We start from the raw sequence: 27,166 nt of genomic DNA, 5'->3' as shown, positions 1-27,166 counted from the left end.
GATCTACTTGAGACATTCTTCCACCTGTACTCAGCATGATTTCTTTTACTTTGTTGTACCAGTATAGCGATGCATCTGCAAGACCATAAACACACTTGTTTAGTTTCCACAGAATATTTTCCTTTCCAGCTTCAGGAGGAGGTCGGACGTAGATTTCTCTGGACAACTGCATACCTTGTAAGAAAGCAGATTTGATGTCCATAGAATGGACATGCCACTTATTTTGACAGATTACTGCTAATAATAGCCTCAGAGAGTCGGAAGCACAGGTTGGGGAGTCTTTCTGCAGCTCGTGGATATTAAGCTCTTCAAAACCTCTGGCTACAAGTCGTGCTTTAGGAACAATGCCATTGGGAGTTTCTTTGAGACTACAGACCCATCTGGTAGAGACACACTTTTGACCTGCATCATCAACTTCCTCAAAAACATTGTTTTTGCTCCAATTCATAATTTCCTCCTGTTTGGCTGCATCAAATGAAATGTGTTTTGTTATGAGTACATCAGTCTCCCTATCAGTTGATTCAATGTTGAGATTATCAACACATGACAAATCCACTGGCTCCTTTTGTCCATCACTGCCATCAGGTTCAATATGTTGCAAATTAAACCAGTTTTTGTATTTTCCTGAGGCTTTGCCTGCTCTGCCTAGAACCTTGGCTCTCTGTAGACTACTACCATCCTGTTTCATAAATGTTACAATCTGTCCTGTCTTTAACTTTACACCAGCAGAAAAGACGGTGTCACCCCAAGCATTGTGATCGGTTTCAGTTTGTGTCATACTAGGATGAACCACTTCTCCTGTATTCACCTCATTGTCGCTGATGTTTTCCTGTTCACTGTCTGTGTTTTCTTCACCATCTGAGCTTTCTGCTCCATTGTTTAAGTTGAATTTTTTACTTGCTGTCTCACTGTTGTCTTGCACAGGTTGTTTATCCGGTAATTCCTGATCATGTGTGTTTATTTTGCAGAGCCTGGATTGATGTACTCTAACTAGAGTCCCCCCATGTCTTACAAATACAACAGCTCCATCTTGACCAATAACTACCCCTGGTCCCTTCCACTCAGGACAGTCTACTCTTTTGTAAAATACCTTGTCTCCTGTCACATACATGTCATCTGTGGGCCTGAGCTGTTTGCGTAGCGCCCTTCTTATCCGCTCAGAAGACTCTGCTTCAGTGAATGCTTTCCTAGAAGCATGTAACGCAGAAATGTGTTCTCCAACTCTAGTACTCATTGTAGTGCCTTCTAGAGCAGGTAGTTTGTCAACTAATACAGAAGGAAGGTTTGGATTCTGTCCAAACACTAGTTGATATGGACTGTAGCCATGAACGTTCAACATACTGTTCTTGGCCATGAGGGCCCAGTCAAGGGCAGTATGCCAGTCACATCCATTTTCTCGTTTGACCTTCTGGATTATTTCAGTGAGCGTTTGATTATGTCTTTCAAGTAGCCCGTTGCTCCAGGGACTGTATCCTGCTGTTGTTTTTGTCTCAATGTTAAAGTTTTCAGCCATGTCTCTGATTTCTTCATTGTTGAATTCTCCACCATTGTCACTGTACAGCCTCTGGGGGGCGCCATGGACACTTATCCAAGTGTGAATGAAGGAGTTGACAATTTCAGATGACTTCTTTGTTTTAACAATGTTTCCAGCACTGAAACGTGTAAAGTGGTCGATAATGTGAAGATACCACACACCTGGCTCCAACTCGTGCAGATCCACTGCCACAGTCTCATTATATTCTGAAGCTAAGGGTAGCCCCACTGCAGGTTTTGGCTTCGTCTTTTTGAACTTTTGGCATATTTCACAGTCGGATACTATTTGTTGTAAAATAGTAAAGCATTCTTTGTCGTTGTTTCCTGAACTGTGAATGAGTCTCTGTAGCCTGTCTGCTGACGCATGACCAAACTGTTTGTGGAGCTTCAGAAGGACTTTGCGTTTCTCATCTGGAGGCATATTTTCTGTCACTGTTAGGACTATGTCAGCTTGACCTTTTTTAGAATCTTTGTCTCTGATATCAACACAGTAATGTCCAGAACTAGTAAATTCAAGAGGAATGGATTGCTTGAACATCACTGCGCTGTCCTTTTCCATGTCCAAAATGGTCCCTGCCTTCTTCAGGGATGTTTTACTCAGCAGAAGTGGAATGTCAACCTTGACAACTTCAGTTTCAATCTGGCATTTCGTCAGTCCTATTTTAGCTGGCAGTTTCACATTTTTTGTGGAATATACCAAATTCCCATCTCCAAATCGAAATGGTCTGCAACTGGGAGTTTCTGTTTGCATCAACTGGCTCAATTGATCTTGGGTGAGGTCTTCAATATAGCTTTCCAGCCATTTCTCCCCACACACAGTACGTGTACAAGCAGTGTCAATAATTGCTGATCCCAATGATTCAGTCATAAATATCTCTGCATCTGAGATGGCTGCCTTTGTAAGCAATGTAATGTTACATTCCTCTACATTTGCATCTTCAGTTACTCTTACTTGTTCAGTTTTTTTGTGGGGACAGTCTTTTGCCCAATGAAATGTACACTGGCAAATAGCACATCTGGATCTCTTACCGAACTTATCCAGTGGATTAGTCCCTGGTAATGGCTGCTTTAGTTGTCCACTTTGGAAAGTTGTGCTCCGTCTTGTCCTGCCTTGTGGTCTTTGTTCTGTGAAAAACGCTACATCCTGGTTCACTTGTATTCCGTTCAACGAGCCTGTCGATTTCCCTCCGAAAATCCTTTTTAGAGCAGACTTCATGGAGGAGAACGTCAACTCGGTGCAGGCCGTCAATGCTAGCTGTCTGCTTTTATCGTCGAGACAGGCCGTGTCTAACAGTTTAAACGCCAGTACAGCATCAGGAAGCGTCATACTATACTTTTTTATCCGGTTGTAACGCTGTTCGAAGTCAATTATGTAGTCCTCCATTGAAACTGAACTATTCTTCGTTATGCCATCAAAATATGAATAGGCTTCATACGCGCGATCTTTTTCCTCTTTAAGAAACACGTCGTCCAGCTTTGCAATCAACTTTGCCATACCGTCATCACTGTCCAAATCTTCCGCAGGTATTTCCATCGCTGTTTCACGGGCTCTCCCTTCAAGCCCCAAAGCGACAGCAAGGGCTTGCTTCTTTTTATCGAGATCGGTAACCCGCATCCAGATATTAACTTCATTCTTCCAACACTCGTAGGGCCTGGCTTCATCAAACTTCGGCGGAACTTTATAACTAGCTGCCATCTTTTAACCATCCTCTGCTACCATGTTACTTGAAATAAACACGACGTTTATAGTTCGTACTACTTTATTCAGTGCACGGCCAAGTTTCACACAACATCCATCACCGTCACCTGCACGCAGATTCAACACTCTGCTCATGCGCCAACCTCCGGCACACCGTGCCGTATTCAACAGTGTAGAAGCACATTTACCGTAATGAACAGTGTAGAGGGGAGATAACATGTTAACACCGCCCACCGACTCTATACACGATGTGATTGGCCTGACCAGAATTTGTTTTTTACAACTCAGAAGGGTATTGAGAGTTGCTAGACGATACTCACGGCAGATTAGATTTGCTGCCGCTAGGGTGCGTCTAGATTTCTAGGTTAGATAACATATGCATAAGAAATAATGGTGAGAAATAGATCCCTATCCCCCTGATTGTAAATTCGGGTACCCCTATCTTAGATGGAAGAGATGGAGCAGGTTCGCAATGTCTCCTGGACCTTACAAGTCGGCCCAAAACATCTTTAAGTGACGATGTCGAGAGCAAACTTTATTTTGGTTATGAACTGATAGTTTGTCCATTAATCTGAAAAATACTTCAGCATTTTGAAATTGTGTCTGCAGAAGTAATAACCTTACCAGCCCCTCCTGGCCTGTCCTCTTCCTGTTGTCCTGTATGCGGCTGTAGCTGATGTGCCAGACGGTCACAGAGACCTTGAGCCTCTCGCAGTCGATACTGAAACAGCTGAGCATAGAGAAGAGCCAGACAGTAGCGTGTCTCAAGATAACACGCCATTGGCCCTCCTGTGGGATGCAGGACGGATGTAGTGAATGACATGTGACATTTAAAAGGGTGAGTTCACCCAAAAATGAAATTTCTTTCATAAACTCCTCACCCAATGACGTTCCACACCCGTAAGACCTCCGTTCATCCTCTGAACAGTTTAAGATATTTTAGATTTAGTCTGAGGGCTTTCTGTCCTTTGAATGTAAGTGTATGCACACTATACTGTCCACGTCCAGAAGGTAATGAAAACATCATCAAAGTAGTCCATATGAGACATCAGTGGGTTAGTTAGACTCTTTTGAAGTGTCGACAATACATTTTGGTCCAAAAATAACAACAAAAATACGACTTTATTCAGCATTGACTTCTCTTCTGCGTTTGTTTTCAAACCTCAAATAAAGATTCAAACGGTCGTGAATCAGCAGATTGATTCATGATTCGTATCGCCAATGTCACGTGATTTCAGCAGTTTGCCAGTTTGACACGTGATCCGAATCATGATTCATGACCCTTTGATTCTTTATTTGAGGAACACAGAAGAGAAGACAATGCTGAATAAAGTAGTAGTTTTTGTTATTTTTGGACCCAAATTTATTGTCGACGCTTCAAGAGACTCTAATTAACCCACTGATGTCTCATATGGACTACTTTGATGATGTTTTTATTCCCTTTCTGGAAATGGACAGTATAGTGTGCATACACTTAGATACGCTCTCGGACTAAATCTTAAATATCTTAAACTGTGTGTGAAGATGAACGGAGGTCTTACGGGTGTGGAACGCCATTAGGGTGAGGAGCTAATGACAGAAACTTCATTTTTGGGTTAACAAACATGATCTTTGTGAGCTGGATTGAAATCAGTGACTGACCTCGCTCTCTCTCTGCCCATAATTCAGCCTTCCAAACCCGAACACTCTCCGCGTATTCTCCTAAAATAAAGTGCTGTTCACCTGAGGACGGACAGCACCAAAGCATTATTATAATATGATGCTACCATAACACTCTTCTGTTGTGGTTACTGGTGCTCACCGGTGAAACTACGCAATGTGCGGCTGTCCTCAAGACGATCTCCAGCAGACTGTAAAGCTTGCTGGACCTGAGCTATAATAACTGACATCTTCTCCAACTCATTTTTTACGACCCCTTGACCTCTTTGGTGACATAACTGCTCCTGGTACCGCAAAGCCAACCTGTACAGCTCACGCCAAATAACCACAAATCTGAAAAACACAACATAGACCTCAGGCTAAACAGCTATGCTTTCTACATCTTCTCATATATGTTATTTAAAATAAATAAATAAATAGTGAGCAGTAGTATACTGGTGTCTAGGGTGTTGCTATGTGATTGCTAATGTTTTTATATGTTGCTATGAAGCCACTAGGTTGTTCTGGGTGGTTCCTAGGGTGTTGCTATGTGGTTGCTAATGCTATGACGTTCTGAGTGTTTTTATATGTTGATATGAATATACTAGGTTGTTCTGAGTGGTTGCTAGGGTGTTGCTATGTAGTTCCTAAGATGTTCTGAGTGTTTTTGTATATGTTGCAATGCAGTTACTGGGGTGTTTTGGGTGGTTGCTTGGGTGTTGCTAAGTGGTTTCTAAGATGTTTTGAGTGTTTTTATATGTTTATATGAAGTTACTGGAGTGTTCTGGTGGTTGCTAGGGTGTTGCTATGTGATTGCTAATATGTTCTGAGTGTTTTTATATGTGGCTATGAAGTTACTGGGGTGTTCTGGATGGTTGCTAAGACTATTTGAGTGTTTTTATTTTATGTTGGTATGACGTTACTAGGTTGTTCTGGGTGGTCACTAGGGTGTTGCTATGTAGTTTCAAATATGTTCTGTGTGTTTTTATATGTTTCTATGAAGTTACTAGGGTGTTCTGGGTGGTTGCTAGGGTGTTGCTATGTGATTGCTAATATGTTCTGGGTGTTTTTAAATGTTGCTTTGAAGTTAATAGGGTGTTTTGGGTGGTTGCTAAGATGTTTGGAATGTTTTTATATGTTGCTATGAAGTTACTAGGGTGTTTTGGCTGGTTGCTAGGGTGTTGTTATGTGATTGCTAATATGTTCTGAGTGTTTTTATATGTGGCTATGAAGTTACTAGGGTGTTCTGGATGTTTGTTAAGACTATTTGAGTGTTTTTATATGTTGGTATGAAGTTACTAGGTTGTTCTAGGTGGTCACTAGGGTGTTGCTATGTGGTTGCTAAGATGTTCGGAGTGTTTTTATATGTGGCTATGAAGTTACTGGGGTGTTCTGGGTGGTTGCTAGGGTGTTGCTATGTGATTGCTAATATGTTGTTAGTGTTTTTATTTGTTGCATTGCAGTTACTAGGGTGTTTTGTGTGGTTGCTATGATGTTGCTAAGTGGTTCCTAAAATATTCTGAGTGTTTTAATATGTTGCTATGAAGTTACTATGCAAAACATAGTTAGGAAAAACCCTACAACTCAAGAACACCAAGAAGTACCTCTTAGAATGTTGTTGTCTTGCTGTTTGTGTCTCAATGTCCTCTTGTAATAGTGGAACAGAAAACATGTCAGAGGTGTATGTTCGCTGGCCATCCTCCCCATAATGCAGTGCTCTTGACGGCAGGCTGTAGGTCTGATCCACACTTTGAGATGCTTGCTGGAGGACAAAGAGTGCAGCGTTGAAGTTCTGGGAGGAAAGTGCTACATCTAAGGATGAAAGTGGGACGAACATGTCTACGAAACATCTGGTGAGCTCTACTGTGACGCCCAGACAGCCGCTGCCTGCGGAGTGTGTGGCGTCCCACGGCAGAAAGGACAGGAGTGTCCTGAGTGTGTGAAGGGCATGTGTGAGCCACGTGCTCTTGCTCTTTCTGCCGGTGGAGTCGCTGACCCTGAGAAGCTTTACGAGTCGAACAAGGCACAGGATTGTGTATCTGAGGAGACGCTCTCTCTGCTCCATGGACCCGCCCAGAGAAACGGCCAAAGCCCAAGCCCTCAGCAGGCTCCTGTGAACTCCGTTCAGATCCTCCTGCAGACCTGCGGACGTGGGCTCTGGATCTGTTTGAGCCTGAGCATGAAGAGTGTCAAACATAGACGCAAACTCAAGCTTGCCTCCATCTTCCATGTGTGAGCGGGCATACGGATCTTCATCAGAGTCATGATCTTCCTCGTCCTAAAGAGATAATATTGTCATTATTATATATTTATATAATGATTTGTGAAGGAACATGTGACGCTGAAGACTGGAGTAATGATGCTCAAAAATCAGCTTTGATAACAGGAATAAATTACATTTTAAAATATATTCAAATAGAAAAGTTATTTTATATTTTATTAATATTTCACAATATTACAGCTTTTTTGTATTTCTAATAACATAAATGCAGCCTTGGTGAGCAGAAGAGACTTCTTTAAAAACATTTTTTTTTTTAAATCTTACCGTTCTAAAAGTTTTGACCAGTAGTATATATATATATATGTATGTATGTGTGTGTGTGTGTGTGTGTGTGTATGTATGACATATATATATATGTGTGTGTGTGTGTGTGTGTGTGTGTGTGTGTGTGTGTGACATATATATATATATATATGTATATATGTATGTATGTGTGTATGTGTATGTATGACATATATATATATATATATATATATATATATATATATATATATATATATATATATATATATATATATATATATATAAATATATAAAAACATAAAAAAAACTCTTACCATTCTAAACCTTTTGACCAGTAATAAATATATATATATTTATATTTATTTATTACTGGTCAAAAGTTTTAGAATGGTAAGATTTAAAAAAAAATATTACTGCTCACCAAGGCTGTATTTATGTTATTAAAAATACAAAAAAGCTGTAATGTTATGAAATATTATAAAAATATAAAAATAACTGTTTTCTATTTGAATACATTTTAAAATATAATTTATTCCTGTGATCAAAGCTGAATTTATCATCATTACTCCAGTCTTCAGAGTCACATGATCCTTCACTAATCATTCTCACATGAGGATCTGATGATCAACACACATTTAGGATTATTATCAGTTGAAACAGTTGTGTAAACATTTTTTTTAGGATACTTTGATGAATAGAACATTCAAAAGCACAGCATTTATCTGAAATAAAAAGCTTTTGTAACATCGTACTACCATTTAAATGTTTTGGGTTTGTTTATTTAATTATTTTTTTTGGGAAAGAACATAAAGAAATTAATATATTTATTTAGCAGGGATGCATTTAATTGATCAAGTGACAGTATAGACATTTATAATGTTGCAAAAGCTTTATAGTATTTCCAAAAGCATTCTCACTTTACAGCATTTTTACACAAGTGTCTGAAACTGTTGACAGTACTGGAGCTTTGCAGGAGGGTTTCTTCAAGCGTCGCAGTTCTTGTGGATTTTGTCTGTTTTTTTGTCTGACGGTTTGTGGTGCAGCTCCTGTCAGATCCAATACAGTTCCTGCTACTTCTGTCAACAAAAGTTTCTTTGCGAATTCTCTCCATCACACTGTGCTACGTTTACTAATCAACATGCTCCGAACAAACATACAATCATTTGACGCAATCCAGGACGCCATTAAAATTAAAATCTGATGCTAGGATCCTTCTGAAGTCTCTCCAGAGACGCAAACCAAATAAATGCCTGATTATATAAAAGCTATGGTTTAAACTCTGAATCTTGCAGGGTGTTTTTAATGGTACAAGCACCTCTTATATGTTGATTTCTAACGATTTCTTATGTTTAATGACCATTTGCAGAAAGCATTGGCTTACCTGAGCTCTCTCTGTGCATTGTGTGAGGTCTCCTGTGTTTTGCAGGTACAGAGGTAGGGTGGACAGGGGGGTTTCTTTCTCTTTAAGAGCCAGAAGACTTCCTGTGAATGTCAGAGTGGACATGGATTCCAGCCTGGACCTGAGCTGAGGCTGAAACACCCAGAAGACACTAGTGAAACATCACAACAGCAATCAAACTAATGTTGTCAAAAGTACCAACTACGATACCAAATCCATACTGAATATTTTAAAAATGTGACGCTTTGAGCGCTGTTGAGCTGTAATCAAAAACATCTCTGACTGGTCATTGTGCTCACGCGCTCATCAGATGTGCCTGTGATTGGCTACAATAATCAACGCACGCAGCGGTTTGAAAGAACACGGAAGTGTTTGAAAAGTGTTTTGATGCGGGAGCGTTTGAAAGCACAAGCAGGCGTCGACCAGTGGACCGGTGGGCTGATAGATGCCTGCATTCAAACGCTCTGTGTGTATCTGTGCGAGCGCTCCTGTGAAAAGTGTCATTGATGTATATTTACTACATGTCTGTGAAGCGCTGATCGAAGTAGCCAATCACAGACATATTTAATGAGCGTGTGAGCACAATGGCCAGTCAGAGGTGTTTACGATTCCGCTCAACAGCGCTTAAAGCGTCACATTTTTACAATTTCAGCATCGATTTGCTATCATGGTCGGTACTTCTGACAACACTAAATCCATAGCTGTCAACATTGAAAATAAGGGAGATTTCCCAGAATCCATCCCCAAAATAAGGGATTTTTTTACACGATTCAAAAATAAAGTTTTGATAGTTTATAATTATTAAAATATTGTTAGTAGTTTTTTTACACTGAGACGTCTCTAACTCTACTAGTACAACAGTGATATATTCCTCAAGTAAAACCAAACTTTTATTTTGACGTGTTGCCGTGAATACCTTTGAGTTTCTATGTTTATGACATGACGGTAGTTTTTCTCAAATTAAATGGTAAAATGCTCATGAAGTGACTCTCAGAGCAACTCTTGAGATGACAGACATGCGTTTATGTCCTTGTATGAGATGGAAACGCGTGATTGTCACAAACAATTCTATGTGTATGTGTGTGTGTGTGTGTGTGTGTGTGTGTGTGTGTGTGTGTGTGTGTGTGTGTGTGTGTGTGTGAGCATGTTTATGTGGTTTATGAGGACACAAATTTGTATAACTACATGGGTATTACACTGGTATTACACTATAAATGTGGTTTATGAGGACATATCAAATGTCCTCATAATTCAAATGGCCTTAAAAACATACTAAATGATGTTTTTTTGAGAAAGTAAAAATGCAGAATGTTTCCTGTGATGGGTAGGTTTAGGGGCAGGGGCAGTGTAAGGGGATAGAAAATACGGTTTGTACGGTATAAAAACCATTACGCCTATGGAGAGTCCCTGTAAACCACATAGACCAACGTGTGTGTGTGTGTGTGTGTGTGTGTGTGTGTGTGTGTGTGTGTGTGTGTGTGTGTGTGTGTGTGTGTGTGTGTGTGTGTGTGTGTGTGTGTGTGTGTGTGTGTGTGTGTGTGTGTGTGTGTGTGTGTGTGGTAAATAAACTGCAGGTCAGCGCCATTCATCACACAAACACACAGGACACTCAGGATTCGTACATAGTCTTTTTGCTGTTTAATATTCACAGACACTACACTAGTCTATATCACCAGATGTGTTCTCAGGTACCGAAATGTGGTACCGATTGATCTAATGCAGGGGTTTCCAAACTGGGGTCCGGGGACCTCCAGAAGGTTCTAAGGGGTCCCCAGAAAATGTCTGAGAATAAAAAGACAAAGCAAAAATGGATCAAGTCTACCAAACATTCTGTTTCATTTCTAAACGTTTCTTTCCTTTATTGCCGTATACATACTTTACAGAATTGGATGTTTGCTTTGTATCATCTAGTACGAGTATTCTTAACGCAGTACGCAAGATGCTTACATACATTATTGTGAAAGTTGCTTATACAAACAATTTTTAATTGAAAATGATCTTCTTCAGGTTTATATAGCTAACATTAAGTAGTAACATTAATATTTTGTATTTATAATGTCACACATACTATTTATCTAACGGTTTATTTTTTATGTCATAAAAGCATGGATTTTAGAAAGGGGGTCCCTCATAAAAGCTTCATCATATGTGGGGGTCTTTGGCATCATAAAGTTTGAAAACCCCTGATCTAATGTGAATCGGTAGGCTACTCGGTACTGTTTGTTACTGCCACCTGCTTGACTGGAGGTCTAGCAACCAAAGTGCAAGACACTTCACAGATACATATTTGCATGTTCTGAGTTAATACAATCAGAGCGTAAAAATACAGAATATTTAACAGGAAAATAATAAAATGGGAAGACAGCGGGAAAAGATCTAAAATATGTGAGAAACCCAGAAAAAACGGGAGGGTTGACAGCTATGCACTAAATCAAACATGACAAAGCATTCTTTAGCATCCCCTCCACTGACCTGAGATGAAGCCAGGACCTGCCGTGCGTTCTCCAGGCCTTGAGCAGCGTCCAGCAAGAGGGCACTCATGATCGCAGAAGCAGATGGACGTTGGGTCATCCTGAGCACAGTCGCCATGTAGCCGTCGGACACGATGAGAAGCGGCTGGTGAGGATGGCAGGTGACGGAGTACCGCTGTCTCATGGGGTCGCAGAGAGACACGCTCGAGGTGGAGCCGCCGTCTGGGCTCTGCAACGCCACTGGAGGTCTACGGATGGTTTTATAATCCATCAATTACTCACGCATGACAGCACACATCTGCACTAAAGCTTGCATTCATATTTTTATAGAGTTGCACATTTCAAATAAGAGAGGAAATGATGCCTTATGCGATGATGTGATGATTAGATAAAGACGTTTTACTATTGTTGTACTTGCATTGAACAGAGCATTAAATACCCGTGGGGGAGAAGGAAAAAAATACAGATGTAAGAATGTTGATTTAAAAGAAGAACATTTTTAATGAACACAAAGAACACATGTTTAATGTTTTTTTCAATGCATTCGTTTTTCTGAAACCGCATGAGAAAATCTCTATATATTTGATATTATCTATACTTCCTTTCAGTGACATTCAGAAGAGGCATTAAGTAACGTCAATCACATCACCTGTAGGTGACCAGTGGGTGAAGAGGCAGGAAGTGGGCGGCACCGAACTCAACGCTGCATCCTGTTGTGGACAGAGAGACGAGTCCCCCCAGACGAGCCAGCATGAGTAGAGAGCCTCTCTTGAGCACACAGGCCAGATAAAGCCCTTCCGGGGTCCAGCTGACACAACCCACCCAGTACGACCTGCAGGACAACACAACATTTCTTAACTTTCTCACTTACACTTCTAGCCTGGATGCCAGCCGAACTCAGCCCTGCCCACAACATATGAGCTTGGGCAGTTCTCCGGAAACAAATGGCGTTTGTGGGGTAAACTGTGTGTTATTTTGGCAAGGTTGCTGCTAAAATTCGCATTCCTGGGTCTAAATATCCCATAATTGAGGTCGCTTCAACCCGCGGGGGAAAAACGCAGACTTGGCAACACAGTGCAGTTGAGCTCTGTTGACATTTGACAACTAACGTTATGCGTCGCTCTGCTGCTCTGATTGGTTGTCGGTCTGTCCAATCGAGGTATTTCCTGGTTGGGTTGAAACACGCCCCATAATCACAGCCCAATGGAGCATCAGACTCATATTCTGAGTAGGGTTGAGTATGACCACGTCAGGCTACTACACTTCCCTAGACGCCCTCGCAACAGAAGCATTTCTCTACTTCCTGTTCTCACACATTCTCTGTTCATTTGACTACTCACTGCCTTATAGCCATTTAGTTCATCATATTACTACTACTAATACTACTTATTTTTCATTATCATTTCTTATTAATATATTATTTCACCATTTTTAACTATGATTTATTTATATTTAATGCACTGCAAATCGTATTTTTACCAACTATTTATTCACAATTAATGCACATTTTATTTTGACAATTTTAAACAACTATTTATTCATATTTAATGCACATCTAATGTTATTTTACCCTAATATTTATTTATATTTAATGGACAACTCATTTTAAAATGTTTAGCTTTTTATTGTACATCTTATTTTATCAGCTATTTATTCATATTTAATGTACATTTTATTGTAACATTTTACCTATTTATATTTAATGCACATCTTAATTTAGCATTTTTACATATTTAATGCACATGATGTTATTTTATAACTTTTACCTTTTTATGGCACATCTTATTTTACCTGCTATTTATTTTTATTTAATGCACATCTTATTTTATAATCTTTACCTATTTAATTAACATATTATTTTATCATTTTTACCTACTATTAATTTATATTTAATACACATTTTATTTCCCTACTATTTATTTATTTAAAGTTTATTTAACTGAGCATGTGACAGATAAAATCTTGAATCTTACAGATGGGTAGGGACACAACCTCAGAAACGTCATCAATATCCGATGAGTCAGTGAGTCTGGGAACCTTTTTCCCTATGAAGCTAATATGAACCTGTGCATACAGCCAGCCAATCAGATGCCATCTAACTGAGACATTTGAGACACTCACCTCACATATTTAGCTGGAATATTGAGCGTCTTAATGCCACATCCTCCTAACAGGCTGGACACCGTCACAAAGTTCTGAGTGCTGATGAACAACACCTGCGTCGCCTTTCAGATCACAGAGAAAAGGCTTTTAAACACTGCACAGATCTAACTCCTGTGCCTGTACGTCTGTTTTACTGCTCATGAAGGTAGCGGTGAGTTTACCCTCGGGTCTTTCTGGTTCAGGACTACTGCTAGAAGTTGTGCATCTGGAGAGAATGCTGGAACTAGAGCACCTCTGGACTTCAGCGCTTTACAGGGAGGCCGGAGCTGGGAGAACGGGAAGCACTTCGAGGCCCAGTGAACACTGAAACCTACTGAACTGTCAAACAAAACACAATAAAGTCTTCAAGAACAAGAGGCCAGGGAAGGATTCAAGGAAATGAATGAACTGATCAAATATATGCCATGAATGCAATGCAAGTTGATGCGAATAAAATAAGATTATTATATATAAATGCATGTATTGTTAGTGATTATTTCTGATATATATAAATAAATATCCTCTCTGCATGCACTTACATGTATATATGCTCACGTGTTTTTAATAGACAGATATATATTATATATATATATATATATATATATATATATATATATATATATATATATATATATATATATATATATACGCACATTCACACAAGCGCGTACATATGCACACTTACAGTTGTGGTCAGATTTATTGGCCCCCTTGATAAAAAAAATATGATCAAAGATGGCTGTAAAAATAAATCTGCATTGTTTATTCTTTTGATCTTTCATTCAAAAAAAAAAAAAATGTTGTAAAAATCTAACCTTGCATTGAAGTAAAAGAATTGAAAGGGGGATCACATTATGAAATAAATGCTTTTCTCCAAAACATGTTGGACACAATTACTGGCACCCCTAAAAAAATGTAGTATATTCCAATTATTTTTTTTATTTTTTTAGCACACCAGGATGACTCGGAGCATGATATCAGCCATGACTTCCTGTTCCACAGGAGTATAAATATGAGGACACACAAAGGCCAAATTCCCTTAATCATTCATCACAATGAATAAAGCCACAGAATATACAGGGAGTGCAGAATTATTAGGCAAGTTGTATTTTTGAGGATTAATTTTATTATTGAACAACAACCATGTTCTCAATGAACACAAAAAACTCATTAATATCAAAGCTGACTATTTTTGGAAGTTTTAGTTTTTAGTTTTTGCTATTTTAGGGGGATATCTGTGTGTGCAGGGGACTATTACTGTGCATAATTATTAGGCAACTTAACAAAAAACTAATTTATACCCATTTCAATTATTTATTTTGACCAGAGAAACCAATATAACATCTCAACATTCACAAATATACATTTCTGACATTCAAAAACCAAACAAAACCAAATCAGTGACCAATATAGCCACCTTTCTTTGCAAGGACACTCAAAAGCCTGCCATCCATGGATTCTGTCAGTGTTTTGATCTGTTCACCATCAACATTGCGTGCAGCAGCAACCACAGCCTCCCAGACACTGTTCAGAGAGGTGGACTGTTTTCCCTCCTTGTAAATCACACATTTGATGATGGACCACAGGTTCTCAATGGGGTTCAGATCAGGTGAACAAGGAGGCCATATCATTAGATTTTCTTCTTTTATACCCTTTCTTGCCAGCCACGCTGTGGAGTACTTGGACGCGTGTGATGGAGCATTGTCCTGCATGAAAATCATGTTTTTCTTGAAGGATGCAGACTTCTTCCTGTACCACTGCTTGAAGAAGGTGTCTTCCAGAAACTGGCAGTAGGACTGGGAGTTGAGCTTGACTCCATCCTCAACCCGAAAAGGCCCCACAAGCTCATCTTTGATGATACCAGCCCAAACCAGTACTCCACCTCCACCTTGCTGGCGTCTGAGTCGGACTGGAGCTCTCTGCCCTTTACCAACCCAGCCACGGGCCCATCCATCTGGCCCATCAAGACTCACTCTCATTTCATCAGTCCATAAAACCTTAGAAAAATCAGTCTTGAGATATTTCTTGGCCCAGTCTTGACGTTTCAGCTTGTGTGTCTTGTTCAGTGGTTGTGGACTTTCTGCCTTTCTTACCTTGGCCATATCTCTGAGTATTGCACACCTTGTGCTTTTGGGCACTTCAGTGATGCTGCAGCTCTGAAATATGGCCAAACTGGTGGCAAGTGGCATCTTGGCAGCTGCACACTTGACTTTTCTCAGTTCACGGGCAGTTATTTTGCGCCTTGGTTTTTCCACACGCTTCTTGCGACCCTTTTGACTATTTTGAATGAAACACTTGATTGTTCGATGATCACACTTCAGAAGCTTGGCTATTTTAAGACTGCTGCATCCCTCTGCAATATATCTCACTATTTTTGACTTTTCTGAGCCTGTCAAGTCCTTCTTTTGACCCATTTTGCCAAAGGAAAGGAAGTTGCCTAATAATTATGCACACCTGATATAGGGTGTTGATGTCATTAGACCACACCCCTTCTCATTACAGAGATGCACATCACCTAATATGCTTAATTGGTAGTAGGCTATCCAGCCTATACAGCTTGGAGTAAGACAACATGCATAACGAGGATGATGTGGTCAAAATACTCATTTGCCTAATAATTCTGCACTCCCTGTAGTTCTGATGTGCAGCAAACGATTGTTGAGCTTCACACAATGTAAGAAAACAGCTAAAGCATCAAAAATCGCCATTTCCACCATCAGGGCAATAATGAAGAAGCTCAATCAACTACAGATGTTATGAATCTGACGTGTGTGTATATCACCCTAATGCACAGCGAGGAGGAAAGTTTAAGTGGACAACGACTCTCCAAGGGTCACAGATGATTAGTTGAGTCTTGGGCTCAGAAAGACCCAAACAGCTCCTACACCACCACATGTTGTTTGGGAGGTTTTCAAGAAAAATCCTCCTTGCTCATCCAGAAATAAACTCCAGCATATTCAGCAAAGACAGGAACTTCAGGCAGGACCGGTTTCTATGGTCAGATGACACTAAAACAAGAACTTTTTGGCAGCAAACCCACCAGATGGGATAAAAAGTACGGTTAAATATCCTGCTCGAACTTAATGTTGGGGCCTATTTTTTTGGTGGAGGTCCTGGACATCTTCAGACACATGGTATCATGGATTCTAGCAAATACTTACAGATTAAAAATCTAAACCTGCCGGCCTCAGCTGGAAATCTTATAATGGGCCGTGGTTGGATCTTCCATCAGGACAATGATCCAAAACAAACATCAACACAAAAATGTGTCCCTGGGCACAAAATGAAGGCCGTCCCAGTCCCTGACCTGAACCCTATAGAGAACGAGTGATGAACTGAAGAGAAGAGCTGGATCTGGAGAGATTCTGTGTGGAGGAATGATCTGTAATCTCCAAACTCATCAGGCTTTATAGGAGAAGCTGTTATCTTGGGAAAAGGACGTTGAAAAACGCATTGAATAAAAGGGTGCTAATAATTATGTCCAACGTGTTTTGAAGAAAAGCATTTATTTCATAATGAGATTTTCCCCACATTTTCAATTCTTTTACTTTAATGAAAGGTTAGATTTTAGTTCATTTTCAGAATAAAAGATCTATAGGATAAACGATGCAGATTTATTTTTACAGCCATCTTTGTTCCTATTTACCAAGGAGGTCATTAATTCTGACCACAACTGTACATAATAGCTACACATTTACATGCTATTTGCCTATCTGTGGTGTTTGATATTTGTTGTTATGATGATAATATTCAGTTTTTATTAATTTGATGTAGACCTTAAATAAGCCATTATGGGATTTCCACCTCTGTATTTTAATTGTATTTTCTTGCATATCTTTTCAAAACAATCTCTATAAAGCCTTAAGTAGCTTTTAATTTTTGCAAAATATTGCTGAAAGCAGTGTAATAAATAATAAGCCAATGTTAAACACACAAATAATGCTGGAATTATAATAAATAAAAGCATCTGACCTGAGATTGTTTTCCCATGTTGAGTCCCACTGGATTTTCAGCAAGGTAATGGTCAGCTTCGCTTCGGCAGTGAAAACAAACGCGCTCAGACACGCGTCACCGACGGCCTAAAGATGCCACAGTCAAATAGAACACACGTGCAAGAAACCTAAGGGGTGGTTGAATGCGATTTGAATTTTTTAACTCTAGTTAGTGTGTAATGTTGCTGCTTGAGCATAAACAGTATCTGCAAAGTTACAGCGCTGAAAGTTCACTGCAAACTGAGATATTGTCTTTTAAAGTTACGCAGTTTATTGCCTACAAAAACGGCCGGTTTGGACTACAGCAAGCTTCTTCCTGGGTTGGTGACATCATAAACCCTTGCTAGTCTCCGCAGATGTGACTTCTGCCTGTAATGGGAAGGGGCGGGGCCTTAATCTGTGCTTGGCACTTCAGCCAATAAAAATACAGGAAACTACATTTGGCCATCTAACCAATCTAAGAGCATTGCGTTTTTCTGAGGGATGGGCTTCATAGAAGCAGGAAGCAAACGAGCCGTTCAGAGGACAGTGGAGACAGCGGTGTGGAATAAAGGGAGAATATAAGAAAAATACAGCGTTTTAAAAAAAAGAAGTATTAAGACATGTTATACTGCACCCCATAAACACAAACAAGCCTAGAAAAAAAACATGGAAGCACCACTTTAAGACACTCTCCACTGTTTTACCTGGTTCTTCACAAACACACTATGAACAGAAGCCTCTTTGTCCTTTGTGGAGGGCAGTTGAGTGTTTTCATTGCATGATATGTGACTCCACCGTCCCGTGATAGTGGCGTCCCGCGGGCCGCTCAGATCCTGAGGTGCCGTACACTCCCAGAGGAACACCTGTCCTGTAAGAGCGGCCAGGAAAACCCTCTGTGCATTCTCCGAAACCAGCAGAGAAAGTCCTAGTGCAGTCGCAAAACCTTCGTAAGACAAGCCGTGTTAGTTGACGATGATTACCGGATGTGCATCAAGAGAACTAGACTTAAGGGTTAGTTCACCCAAAAAGGAAATTTGTGTCAATAACTCCTCCCCCTAATGTCGTTCCACACCCGTAAGACCTCCGTTCATCTTCACACACAGTTTAAGATATTTTATATTTAGTCCGAGAGCGTATGCAAGTGTATGCACACTATACTGTCCATGTCCAGAAAGGGAATAAAAACATCATCACAGTAGTCCATATGAGACATCAGTGGGTTAATTAGAGTCTCTTGAAGCATCCAAAATACATTTGGGTCCAAAAATAACAAAAACTACGACTTTATTCAGCATTGGCTTCTCTTCCGGGTTTGTGTTCAATCCTCAAATAAAGATTCAAACGGTCGTGATTCAGTGTATCGATCAATGATTCGGATCGCCAGTGTCACGTGATTTCAGCAGTTTGACACGTGATCTGAATCATGAATCGATTCGCTGATTCACAACCGTTTGAATCTTTATTTGAGGATTGAACACAAACCCGGAAGAGAAGACAATGCTGAATAAAGTCGTAGTTTTTGTTATTTTTGGACCCAAATGTATTTTGGATGCTTCAAGAGACTCTAATTAACCCACTGATGTCTCATATGGACTACTGTGATGATGTTTTTATTCCCTTTCTGGACATGGACAGTATAGTGTGCATACACTTGCATACGCTCTCAGACTAAATATATAATATCTTAAACTGTGTGTGAAGATGAACGGAGGTCTTACGGGTGTGGAACGACATTAGGGGGAGGAGTTAATGACATACATTTCATTTTTGCGTGAACTAACCCTTTAAACAGACCTTTGATGGATGAGACCAGCTGATGAACCGCAGGAACGGCTGAGACTGTTTTTAGCACATCCCTGTCTTTGTTCCAAAGGAAGAGTTCTCCAGAGACCAGAAGACCCACCAGCCACACGCCTGCGGATAACATTAATGAACACATGTAAGATGCCTTCACAACACATACACACACACACACACACACACACACACACACGATTACCATTCTGAGACGCTGACATGGTCACCACCCTCTGCAACAGCGGCTGAAGTTTGGGGATCTTCTTTTTGGTCCGTCCCGAAAGCAAATGCACTTCACTAATCCGATTGTCATCTAACAGAAAAACAGCCTCTTTTTCCTGAAAGAAAACAGTGTTGATATATCAGATCGATAAGATTTTTTAATCTTCTGCTCACCAAGGCTGCATTTATTTGATCATAAATACAGTAAATCAGTAAAATATTAGTCCAGTGTAAATCATCTTTTCTCTATGTGAATCTATAGTAAAGTGTAATTTATTCCTGTGATTTTATCATCATTACTCCAGTCTTCACTGTCACATGATCCTTCATAAATCATTCATGTCACTTTTGATCAATTTAAAGTCCTTGAAGAATAAAAGTATTAATTTCATTCAAAAATAAAATCTTACTGACTTTAAACTGTTGAACAGTGCTTTCGGTTTCAGATAAACGCTGTTGTTTTGAACTTTCTATTCATCAAAGAAGCCAGTTTTCAACATTTATAATCATAAATGTTTCTTGAGCATCAAATCGGTATATTAGAATTAGAGATGCACTGAAGCGTCGGCCAATAAAAACTATTTTTTCATTTAAATTCTGTCAATCAGATGTGTGGAAAAACGTGTCCCACTGCAACTCATACTTTGTGTGTGTGTGTGTGTGTGTGTGTGTGTGTGTGTGTGTCTGTGTGTGTGTGTGTGTGTGTGTGTGTGTGTGTGTGTGTGTGTGTGTGTGTGTGTGTGTGTGTGTGTATTGAATTTAGGGCAAGTTAACGTGACAAAAGTGTATTAGGAGTTTAAAAAATAGCTGCATAAAAGCAGGATCTATTTGACCCTATGAATCACCCGTACTTCAAGCCAGGGTTGTCAGGTCTGGGTTTTTCCCTACACTAAACATTATTTGTGTGCCTTTCATCCAATAATGGCAAATATCACTGTGCTTTGTTACTTCTAGAAACAAACATCTTTCAAATTCTGTCCATTTCATCACAAAATTGTATGACGCTCCTAAATGTGACGTGACGGATCACAAGGGCCTCAGCTCAAGCGAGTCATCTCTTCCCCTTTAATACAAGTTACATCTGGAAAAACCTGCATAAATATCAAAAGATGCGTTGAAAGGTACAGTCACAAATGACCAAAATACGAATCATAACTCGTGTAATCACTCATTCAGTGTTTCAACCATGGAAAGACGTCAATAGAACAGCTTGTGAACGAAGTCATCTGATGTTCACAGTTTGTTAGTAATAAAGAAACACGAGAAGAGGAGATTATATACTGTTAATAATATATGTATGCTTAAATATAAGACTGGTTTCCCACTGAAGCTAAGCAGGGCTGAGCCTGGTCAGTACCTGGATGGGAGACCAACTGGGAAAACCAGGTAGCTGCTGGTAGAGGTGTTAGTGAGGCCAGCAGGGGGCGCTCACCCTGTGGTCTGTGTGGGTCCTAACGCCCCAGTATAGTGATGGGGACACTATACTGACAAAGAGCACCGTCTTTCGGATGAGACGTTAAACCGAGGTCTCGACTATCTGTGGTCATAAAAATCCCAGGATGTCTTTCGGAAAAAGAGTAGGGGTGTAACCCCGGCATCCTGGCCAAATTTGCCCATTGGCCCCTGTCCATCATGGCCTCCTTATAATCCCCATATCCTGATTGGCTTCATCACTCGGTCTCCTCTCCACCAATCAGCTGGTGTGTGGTGAGCGTTCTGGCGCAATATGGCTGCCGTCGCATCATCCAGGTGGATGCTGCACATTGGTGGTGGTTGAGGAGATTCCCCCCTTCTATGTAAAGCGCTTTGAGTGCCTTGAAAAGCGCTATATAAATTGAACGCATTATTATTATTATTATTAATATGTTTGTCATGAAGACTAGTGCTTATGAATAATACCTTATATGTGCAATTGAGTCGTATACAAACATTTCAGTTTTATATTTGGGTGGAATTAGCCAATTATATCCCTAAATAAATAGCAGTTTAATATAATACGTTGCTTTTAATTGCAACTAATATTATTGTATACCAAAGCAGCATTATTTGGGAGAGGTTTCTTTTTCCGTGAGAATAATTGGCTATCGAGAATAGCATCTCTAAATCGAGTGATTAGTGAAGGATCATGTGACTCTGAAGACTGGAGTAATGATGATAAATTCAGCTTTGATCACAGGAATAAATTACACTTTACTATATATTCACAGAGAGAACAGATGATTTACACTGGAGGAATATTTCACTGATTTACTGTATTTATGATCAAATAAACGCAGCTTTGATGAGCAGAAGAGACTCTCTCTGAATCATTAATAAAAAACCAAACCCATTTTGAACAGTCGTGTATTGAAATTACACAAGCTTCAAAGCATTAAAAAAGTAAAAATGTATAAAAGTATGATCTTACCCGGCCCAGCCAGCAGAATCTGGGCCATGGCTTCCTGCGCTTGATGCTGGACGACAACAAAACCTCCAACTTCACTTCCATTCTCGGCACTGACGGTGAGTTTCACAGGACGTCCAGACGCTCGGTATCCCACAACATTCGGCTTCATGTGTTTCGTGAACATTAAAAAGAGCATAGAGAAGCTATCATTGAAATTTACTCATATTTATAGCCACAAATCATATTAAACAAGACACTGAAGCAGAGTATAGCACAGCCTTTGAATCATACGCAGTGCTTACTTGTGTTTTACAGCTAAATCATCCAACCACAAATAAACATACATATTTTGATTGAAAAGTGCTTATAATATGACTACAATTTCATACAAAATTCAACTACAGCACTTAAGTTATCAGAGAAATCAAATAGAAGTCATTTAACCTCCTGGGTGCCACTGTCAACGTACGAGGACATTATACTTTAGTGAATTTCTCTGACACCATCACTGATCTATAGTCATTTATATAGATCAGTGGACAACATACATACCGGTATCATAGTTTTACATCAGGACGTCCTGTAAAGAGATACCAGTTGTTTTGAAGTTTCACCAGGACAACAACTTCTACATGACATTTAAAAATAATCAAATTTAACACTCTTATGGAAATACGATAAAACCTTGTAATTATAATTTAAATATGACTTATTTAAAACTATACACACACACACACACACACACACACACACACACACATATATATACACATCTCTGGAAAATGTTATGGGGTTTCTAATCCAAATATGACTTCTGTTTAAAAAACAGGCCATTTCATACTCAACAGAGACACCAGGACTTAAATCCTGTTTATCAGGCATTCGGGGAGACACAACAAGTTAATAAGGAATGAAATTACATATCAATGTTCCTATAAAAGATTAGATATTATTATGGAAATGTTGCCAATAATAATATTGTTGCCAATATTACTCCCATATTACACTTATTTTTTCATAACACGTTGCTCCAAAAACTCAGTAGATACAGTGTATAGATGCATTGCATTGAATGGGAAAACCCTTGTATGGCCATTTTACACACATATTGCATAAAGTAAAATTGTATATTAATATATTTCGTAATATCTTTCATAACATAGTTGAGAATCATAAAAAAGTTTGGTTAAAAAAATCCTGAAACCTGTAAATTAATTGGTGAATGAAAAAAAAATCTCATTGTTTTTGCCTATACATGTAAGTTAATTTCAAAAAGACTTTGTTTTCCTGGATCTTTAGAGGCCAAGTAAATAAAACCGAATCTAAAATTAAACATTATAGTATTATTTTACATAACTGAGCCGAAACAGATCAAATCAGCAGCCAAAATACGGCATAACAGCAGATTTGATAAACAACTGTCATTAGCATGAGCTGGAATACCGTTAGCTGCAGTTTGTAAACACACCATCAAACACGACGACACACACACACGCTGAAGTTCTGTACAGTCCTTAACGGACATTAAAGTGTCGTTATACTCTACCATCATCCCATGACGTTAATAAACACATTCCCTGTTTGTTTATTCTGCTGTTTCGAATCTCCCTCCACTTCCGGTTTTCCAAAGCGAACATCCCATGCGTCCCGACTCCCGCTGCGTTTCCATAGAAGCAGACGCATTCGAGCGCAGCTAGTACGCATGCGCGATCATAGGGCTTCTCGGGCATGCGCAGTGTTGCCAAGTCCGCGGTTTTCATGCAGAATTTGGCTACTTTAACACAGTTTTCAGTTGCAATTGGACGGGTTTTGTTGTGAAAACCTGGCAACCCTGGGCATGCGCGATCATAGGGCTTCTCTCGTCTAGACACGTTAAAATCGTGAAACAATAATTAAATATTTTTATTTTTTTACAACTTATTTCAATTAGGCTATAGCATAACTGAGAGAAAAGAGATCCTGACACATTGGCTGCCACACAGAAAAAGACAAAATACTAGAATACAATAAAACAAACAATTATTTTAATTACTTAACTATTAATCTAAACCAAATTATGTCGCTATGGGGATGCTGAATGCTTTATTCTGATTCAATCTAGGATGTGTGCACAATTATATACGCACAGCTAAAGTAGTTCCAGGCAGGTCTTGGCCGCATCACAGTTCCATATCACTCCACCAATTGATTTCAGTTACTTAAAGGTCTGACAACTTGTCTGGCTATCACCAGAGCAAGCTCAAATTAAGATTTAACATTGGTCTGGTGAGTCTGCTCTGTGTTTTCTACTGCACAAGAGGCGTGATCAACGAGCATAGTTCAAATGACTCTGAATGCAATTGGATAGTCCTTCAACCAGTCAGACCACAAGAGGCGTGATCAATCCATCGCTTCTCTATCCGTCATCACCCAAAAACGACAATGTGATGTTTATCTGCTGACCCCCAGGGCATCCAACATGTAGGTGTGTTTGTTTCTTCAGGAGAACACAAATCAAGATTTTTAACTCAACCGTTGCTCGTCTAATGCATGTCAATGGGTCTAATTCATTAACATTCATTTTCTGTCTGGAAATCAAGAGTAACGCAGGTGATGTCATTGATAAGCGACGCTCGGTCCGTGTCCTGGTCAAAATCCCTTATTTCTCTGGATTTAAACATTTGGGATAATGTAAGTGCACAAGTCAACAAAATATAACATTGTTCTAGTGTTTTTTGTATATTTTAATCCAAAATCTTACATATCGTGCCTTTAATGTAAAAGCAAAACATTTTATTGTATTATTCGCCCTTCTGTTACTCATGTTGGTATGTTATGTTTGCATTAAGGCTCGTAACCTGTTGTTAATTGCATTAAATGAGTGTAAGCGTTCTCTTGATGTTGGTGTGGAATATTGTTTTGGTGCATGACTGATTTATAAAATTAGACTAGCGCAGTGTGACCTGTAACCATGACAACACTGATAATATGTTCTTGATGATGTCTTCGTGTTTTGGATGATTTCAGCCAATCACACTTTATGAATTTAGAACCAGCTAAATGAATCACTGAGTGCGGTTATTTCGAGCCGTGTGCATTGTGGGAAACCATCTGCATGAGCAATAACCAAAAGAACATTTAGACTGAAGGCAAGACATTCCAGGTGAATAGAGTAAAACAAAACTATTAGATATCTTCATACTTTACATTTGATTGATTACAATTACAAAAAAATTACAAGTTTTCTGAAATGTTATGTCTACATATGCAAATTAGTTATCTAATTAAATATGCTCTAATTTGGATATATTTATAGAACAAACAGCTGAACATTGAATGAGTCATATGTTTTTATCTCTCCATAAATCAGAAAATACTGTCATCAGCCAGATTTAAAAAAAAAAAGAAAAAAAAAAGTTTTTTTTTCACAATTTGTTTTGGTATAAAATGCATAAAATCAGGCAAATTATATATAAATATACGATTGCACCGGGTTTTGTCCTTACTCGGAGCTTGTGGACAAACCCCTCTGTAAAAACCTGTAGCAGATAGATAGGAATAAAACTGTAAATGAAGGTGAATGTAAGGGATACTGAAGTTAGATTTCTGGCTCAGTGCAGGAGAAAAGAAAATGCCCTTTAAAGATATGTACACTCATTAAAATGTAAGATATGTATTGTAAAGTGTTATAAAGGGCACACTTAAAAGTATAATTTTGGATGTTTCATTTCTACAAATCTGAAAGAAAAAAAAACACTTAGCCAAAAAGCACAATCTCCAAATTGCCAGATGCCTGTGGTGTCTCGCCTTAAAGCAACACTAAATATGGACTAATAGATTTCCCCTTTGTTGATTAATCTCTGGATGTTAAGACAGCACGTTTTCTGAAATGTTCAAATATGCAAATTCATTAAATTTGCACTAATTTCCATACATTTCCATAACAGAAATCTGAACACTGGAGGTTGATTTGATAGTTTATTTGTTGACATAGTTAACGGTTTTCTATTAAAGGGATTTTGAATGTCTGCATGAATCAGAAAATGATTAATAACTGGACAATAAATAAATATGGTAATGAAATATGGGGGGAGGGGGGAACTGTAAAAGTAGTATATTAAAACTACAGATGCAAAAAGATAAAGTGCAATAAAACGAAGACATAAATGTGTATTATGGATGTTTTCTTTCCATTTTTCTGAAAGAAGACAAGTTATGGAAGCAAAATAGCCAAACATCTCAAACTTGACCTGCTTTTTCTTAAACACATAAGGAAAGCAAACATTTTAAATAACTCTGTTAGGCCTGTACAAGTGCATATAGATATTAAAGATTTTGTTATGAATAAATGCTGTGAAATATATCTTGAGTGTGGCTTTGCAGCACCGAAGGAAAGAAAATGAAAATGATTGTTCTCTTGTGCACTGCAATTATGTGTAGCCTACGCCACTTAACGAATTAAAAACCTGCTTATAAGCACAATTATTTCTGTTTATATTTTACAGTCAAATAAGCACAGAAATCCTTGTCAGCCAAGATAAGGAAGTGCACTAGACCTTAATACCAATCAGCACTAATTTTCGGTCAGCGCGAGAAATCCAGTCGTTTCGTATGAGGTCGGAACCATTCACCGTTGATTCCTTTGAGATTTTCCTAAGGGGCTTTATAATGGGGGGGGGGGGGGGGGGGGGCCCTCAATTTATGAGTAAAATAAGGTCTGTGTTGTAAATATAACTCACACTATAATATAAAAATATAAAATACACTATATTGCCAAAAGTTTTGGGACACCTGCCTTTACATGCACATGAACTTAAATGCCATCCCGTTCTTAATCCGTAGGGTTTAATATGGAGTCGGCCCACCCATTGCATTTATAACTCTTTTGCACTGTAAAAAATAAAATGTTCAATAAGTTATGATAACATATGTTTTTACATTGTTTTACCTCATCAAAATAAGTTTTAAAAAAAAGTATTAGTTATACAAGATTTAACTCCTTTTTTAAAGTCAGTTTAACACAATTTAAGTTGAAATAACTTAAGCATCCCAGTCGATTGTAATGCAAAAGTTCAAAATTTGCCCTTTTTTTTACAGTCTGGGAAGGCTTTCCTCAAGGTTTAGGAGTGTGTTTATGGGGATTTTTGCCCATTCTTCTAGAAGCTCATTTGTGAGGTCAGGCACTGATGTTGGACGAGAAGGCCTGGCTCTCAGTCTCCGCTCTAATTCATCCCAAAGCTGTTCTATCGGGTTGAGCTCAGGACTCTGTGCAGGCCAGTCAAGTTCCTCCACACCAAACTCCTCATCCATGTCTTTATGGACCGACGCTTTGTGCACTGGAGCGCAGTCATGCTGGGACAGGAAGGGGCCGTCCCACAAAGTTCCCACAAAGTCGGGAGCAT

General features: G+C 39.1%; 1 protein-coding gene across 3 annotated transcripts in view; it reads right to left on the bottom strand.

Annotated features, from left to right (window-relative positions):
- cplane1 (ciliogenesis and planar polarity effector 1) overlaps positions 1-23,477 on the bottom strand; it is a 79,593-nt gene extending 56,116 nt beyond the window's left edge. For 2 of the 3 annotated variants that reach the window (XM_067434115.1, XM_067434117.1), the window contains exons 1-16: positions 23,332-23,461; positions 22,338-22,365; positions 21,807-21,948; positions 19,380-19,515; positions 19,175-19,294; positions 18,085-18,323; positions 17,379-17,485; positions 13,589-13,745; positions 13,386-13,489; positions 11,914-12,096; positions 11,266-11,512; positions 8,776-8,925; positions 6,475-7,148; positions 5,034-5,224; positions 4,874-4,954; positions 3,857-4,021 (exon numbers count right to left, since the gene is read on the bottom strand). In XM_067434115.1, coding sequence (XP_067290216.1) covers positions 3,857-4,021; positions 4,874-4,954; positions 5,034-5,224; positions 6,475-7,148; positions 8,776-8,925; positions 11,266-11,512; positions 11,914-12,096; positions 13,386-13,489; positions 13,589-13,745; positions 17,379-17,485; positions 18,085-18,323; positions 19,175-19,294; positions 19,380-19,515; positions 21,807-21,887 — 2,635 coding nt within the window. In that variant the 5' untranslated portion in view covers positions 21,888-21,948; positions 22,338-22,365; positions 23,332-23,461. Of the gene's footprint in view, positions 1-3,856; positions 4,022-4,873; positions 4,955-5,033; positions 5,225-6,474; positions 7,149-8,775; positions 8,926-11,265; positions 11,513-11,913; positions 12,097-13,385; positions 13,490-13,588; positions 13,746-17,378; positions 17,486-18,084; positions 18,324-19,174; positions 19,295-19,379; positions 19,516-21,806; positions 21,949-22,337; positions 22,366-23,331 lie in introns of all 3 variants that reach the window. The other variant, XM_067434116.1, reaches the window with a different exon arrangement.
- Positions 23,478-27,166: the final 3,689 nt, after the last annotated feature.

The sequence above is a fragment of the Pseudorasbora parva genome, chromosome 23, assembly GCF_024679245.1.
Source record: "Pseudorasbora parva isolate DD20220531a chromosome 23, ASM2467924v1, whole genome shotgun sequence".
Taxonomy (NCBI): Eukaryota; Metazoa; Chordata; class Actinopteri; order Cypriniformes; family Gobionidae; genus Pseudorasbora; species Pseudorasbora parva.
Note: the sequence above shows the minus strand (reverse complement) of the source record. Positions and strands in the feature narration are given on the sequence as shown.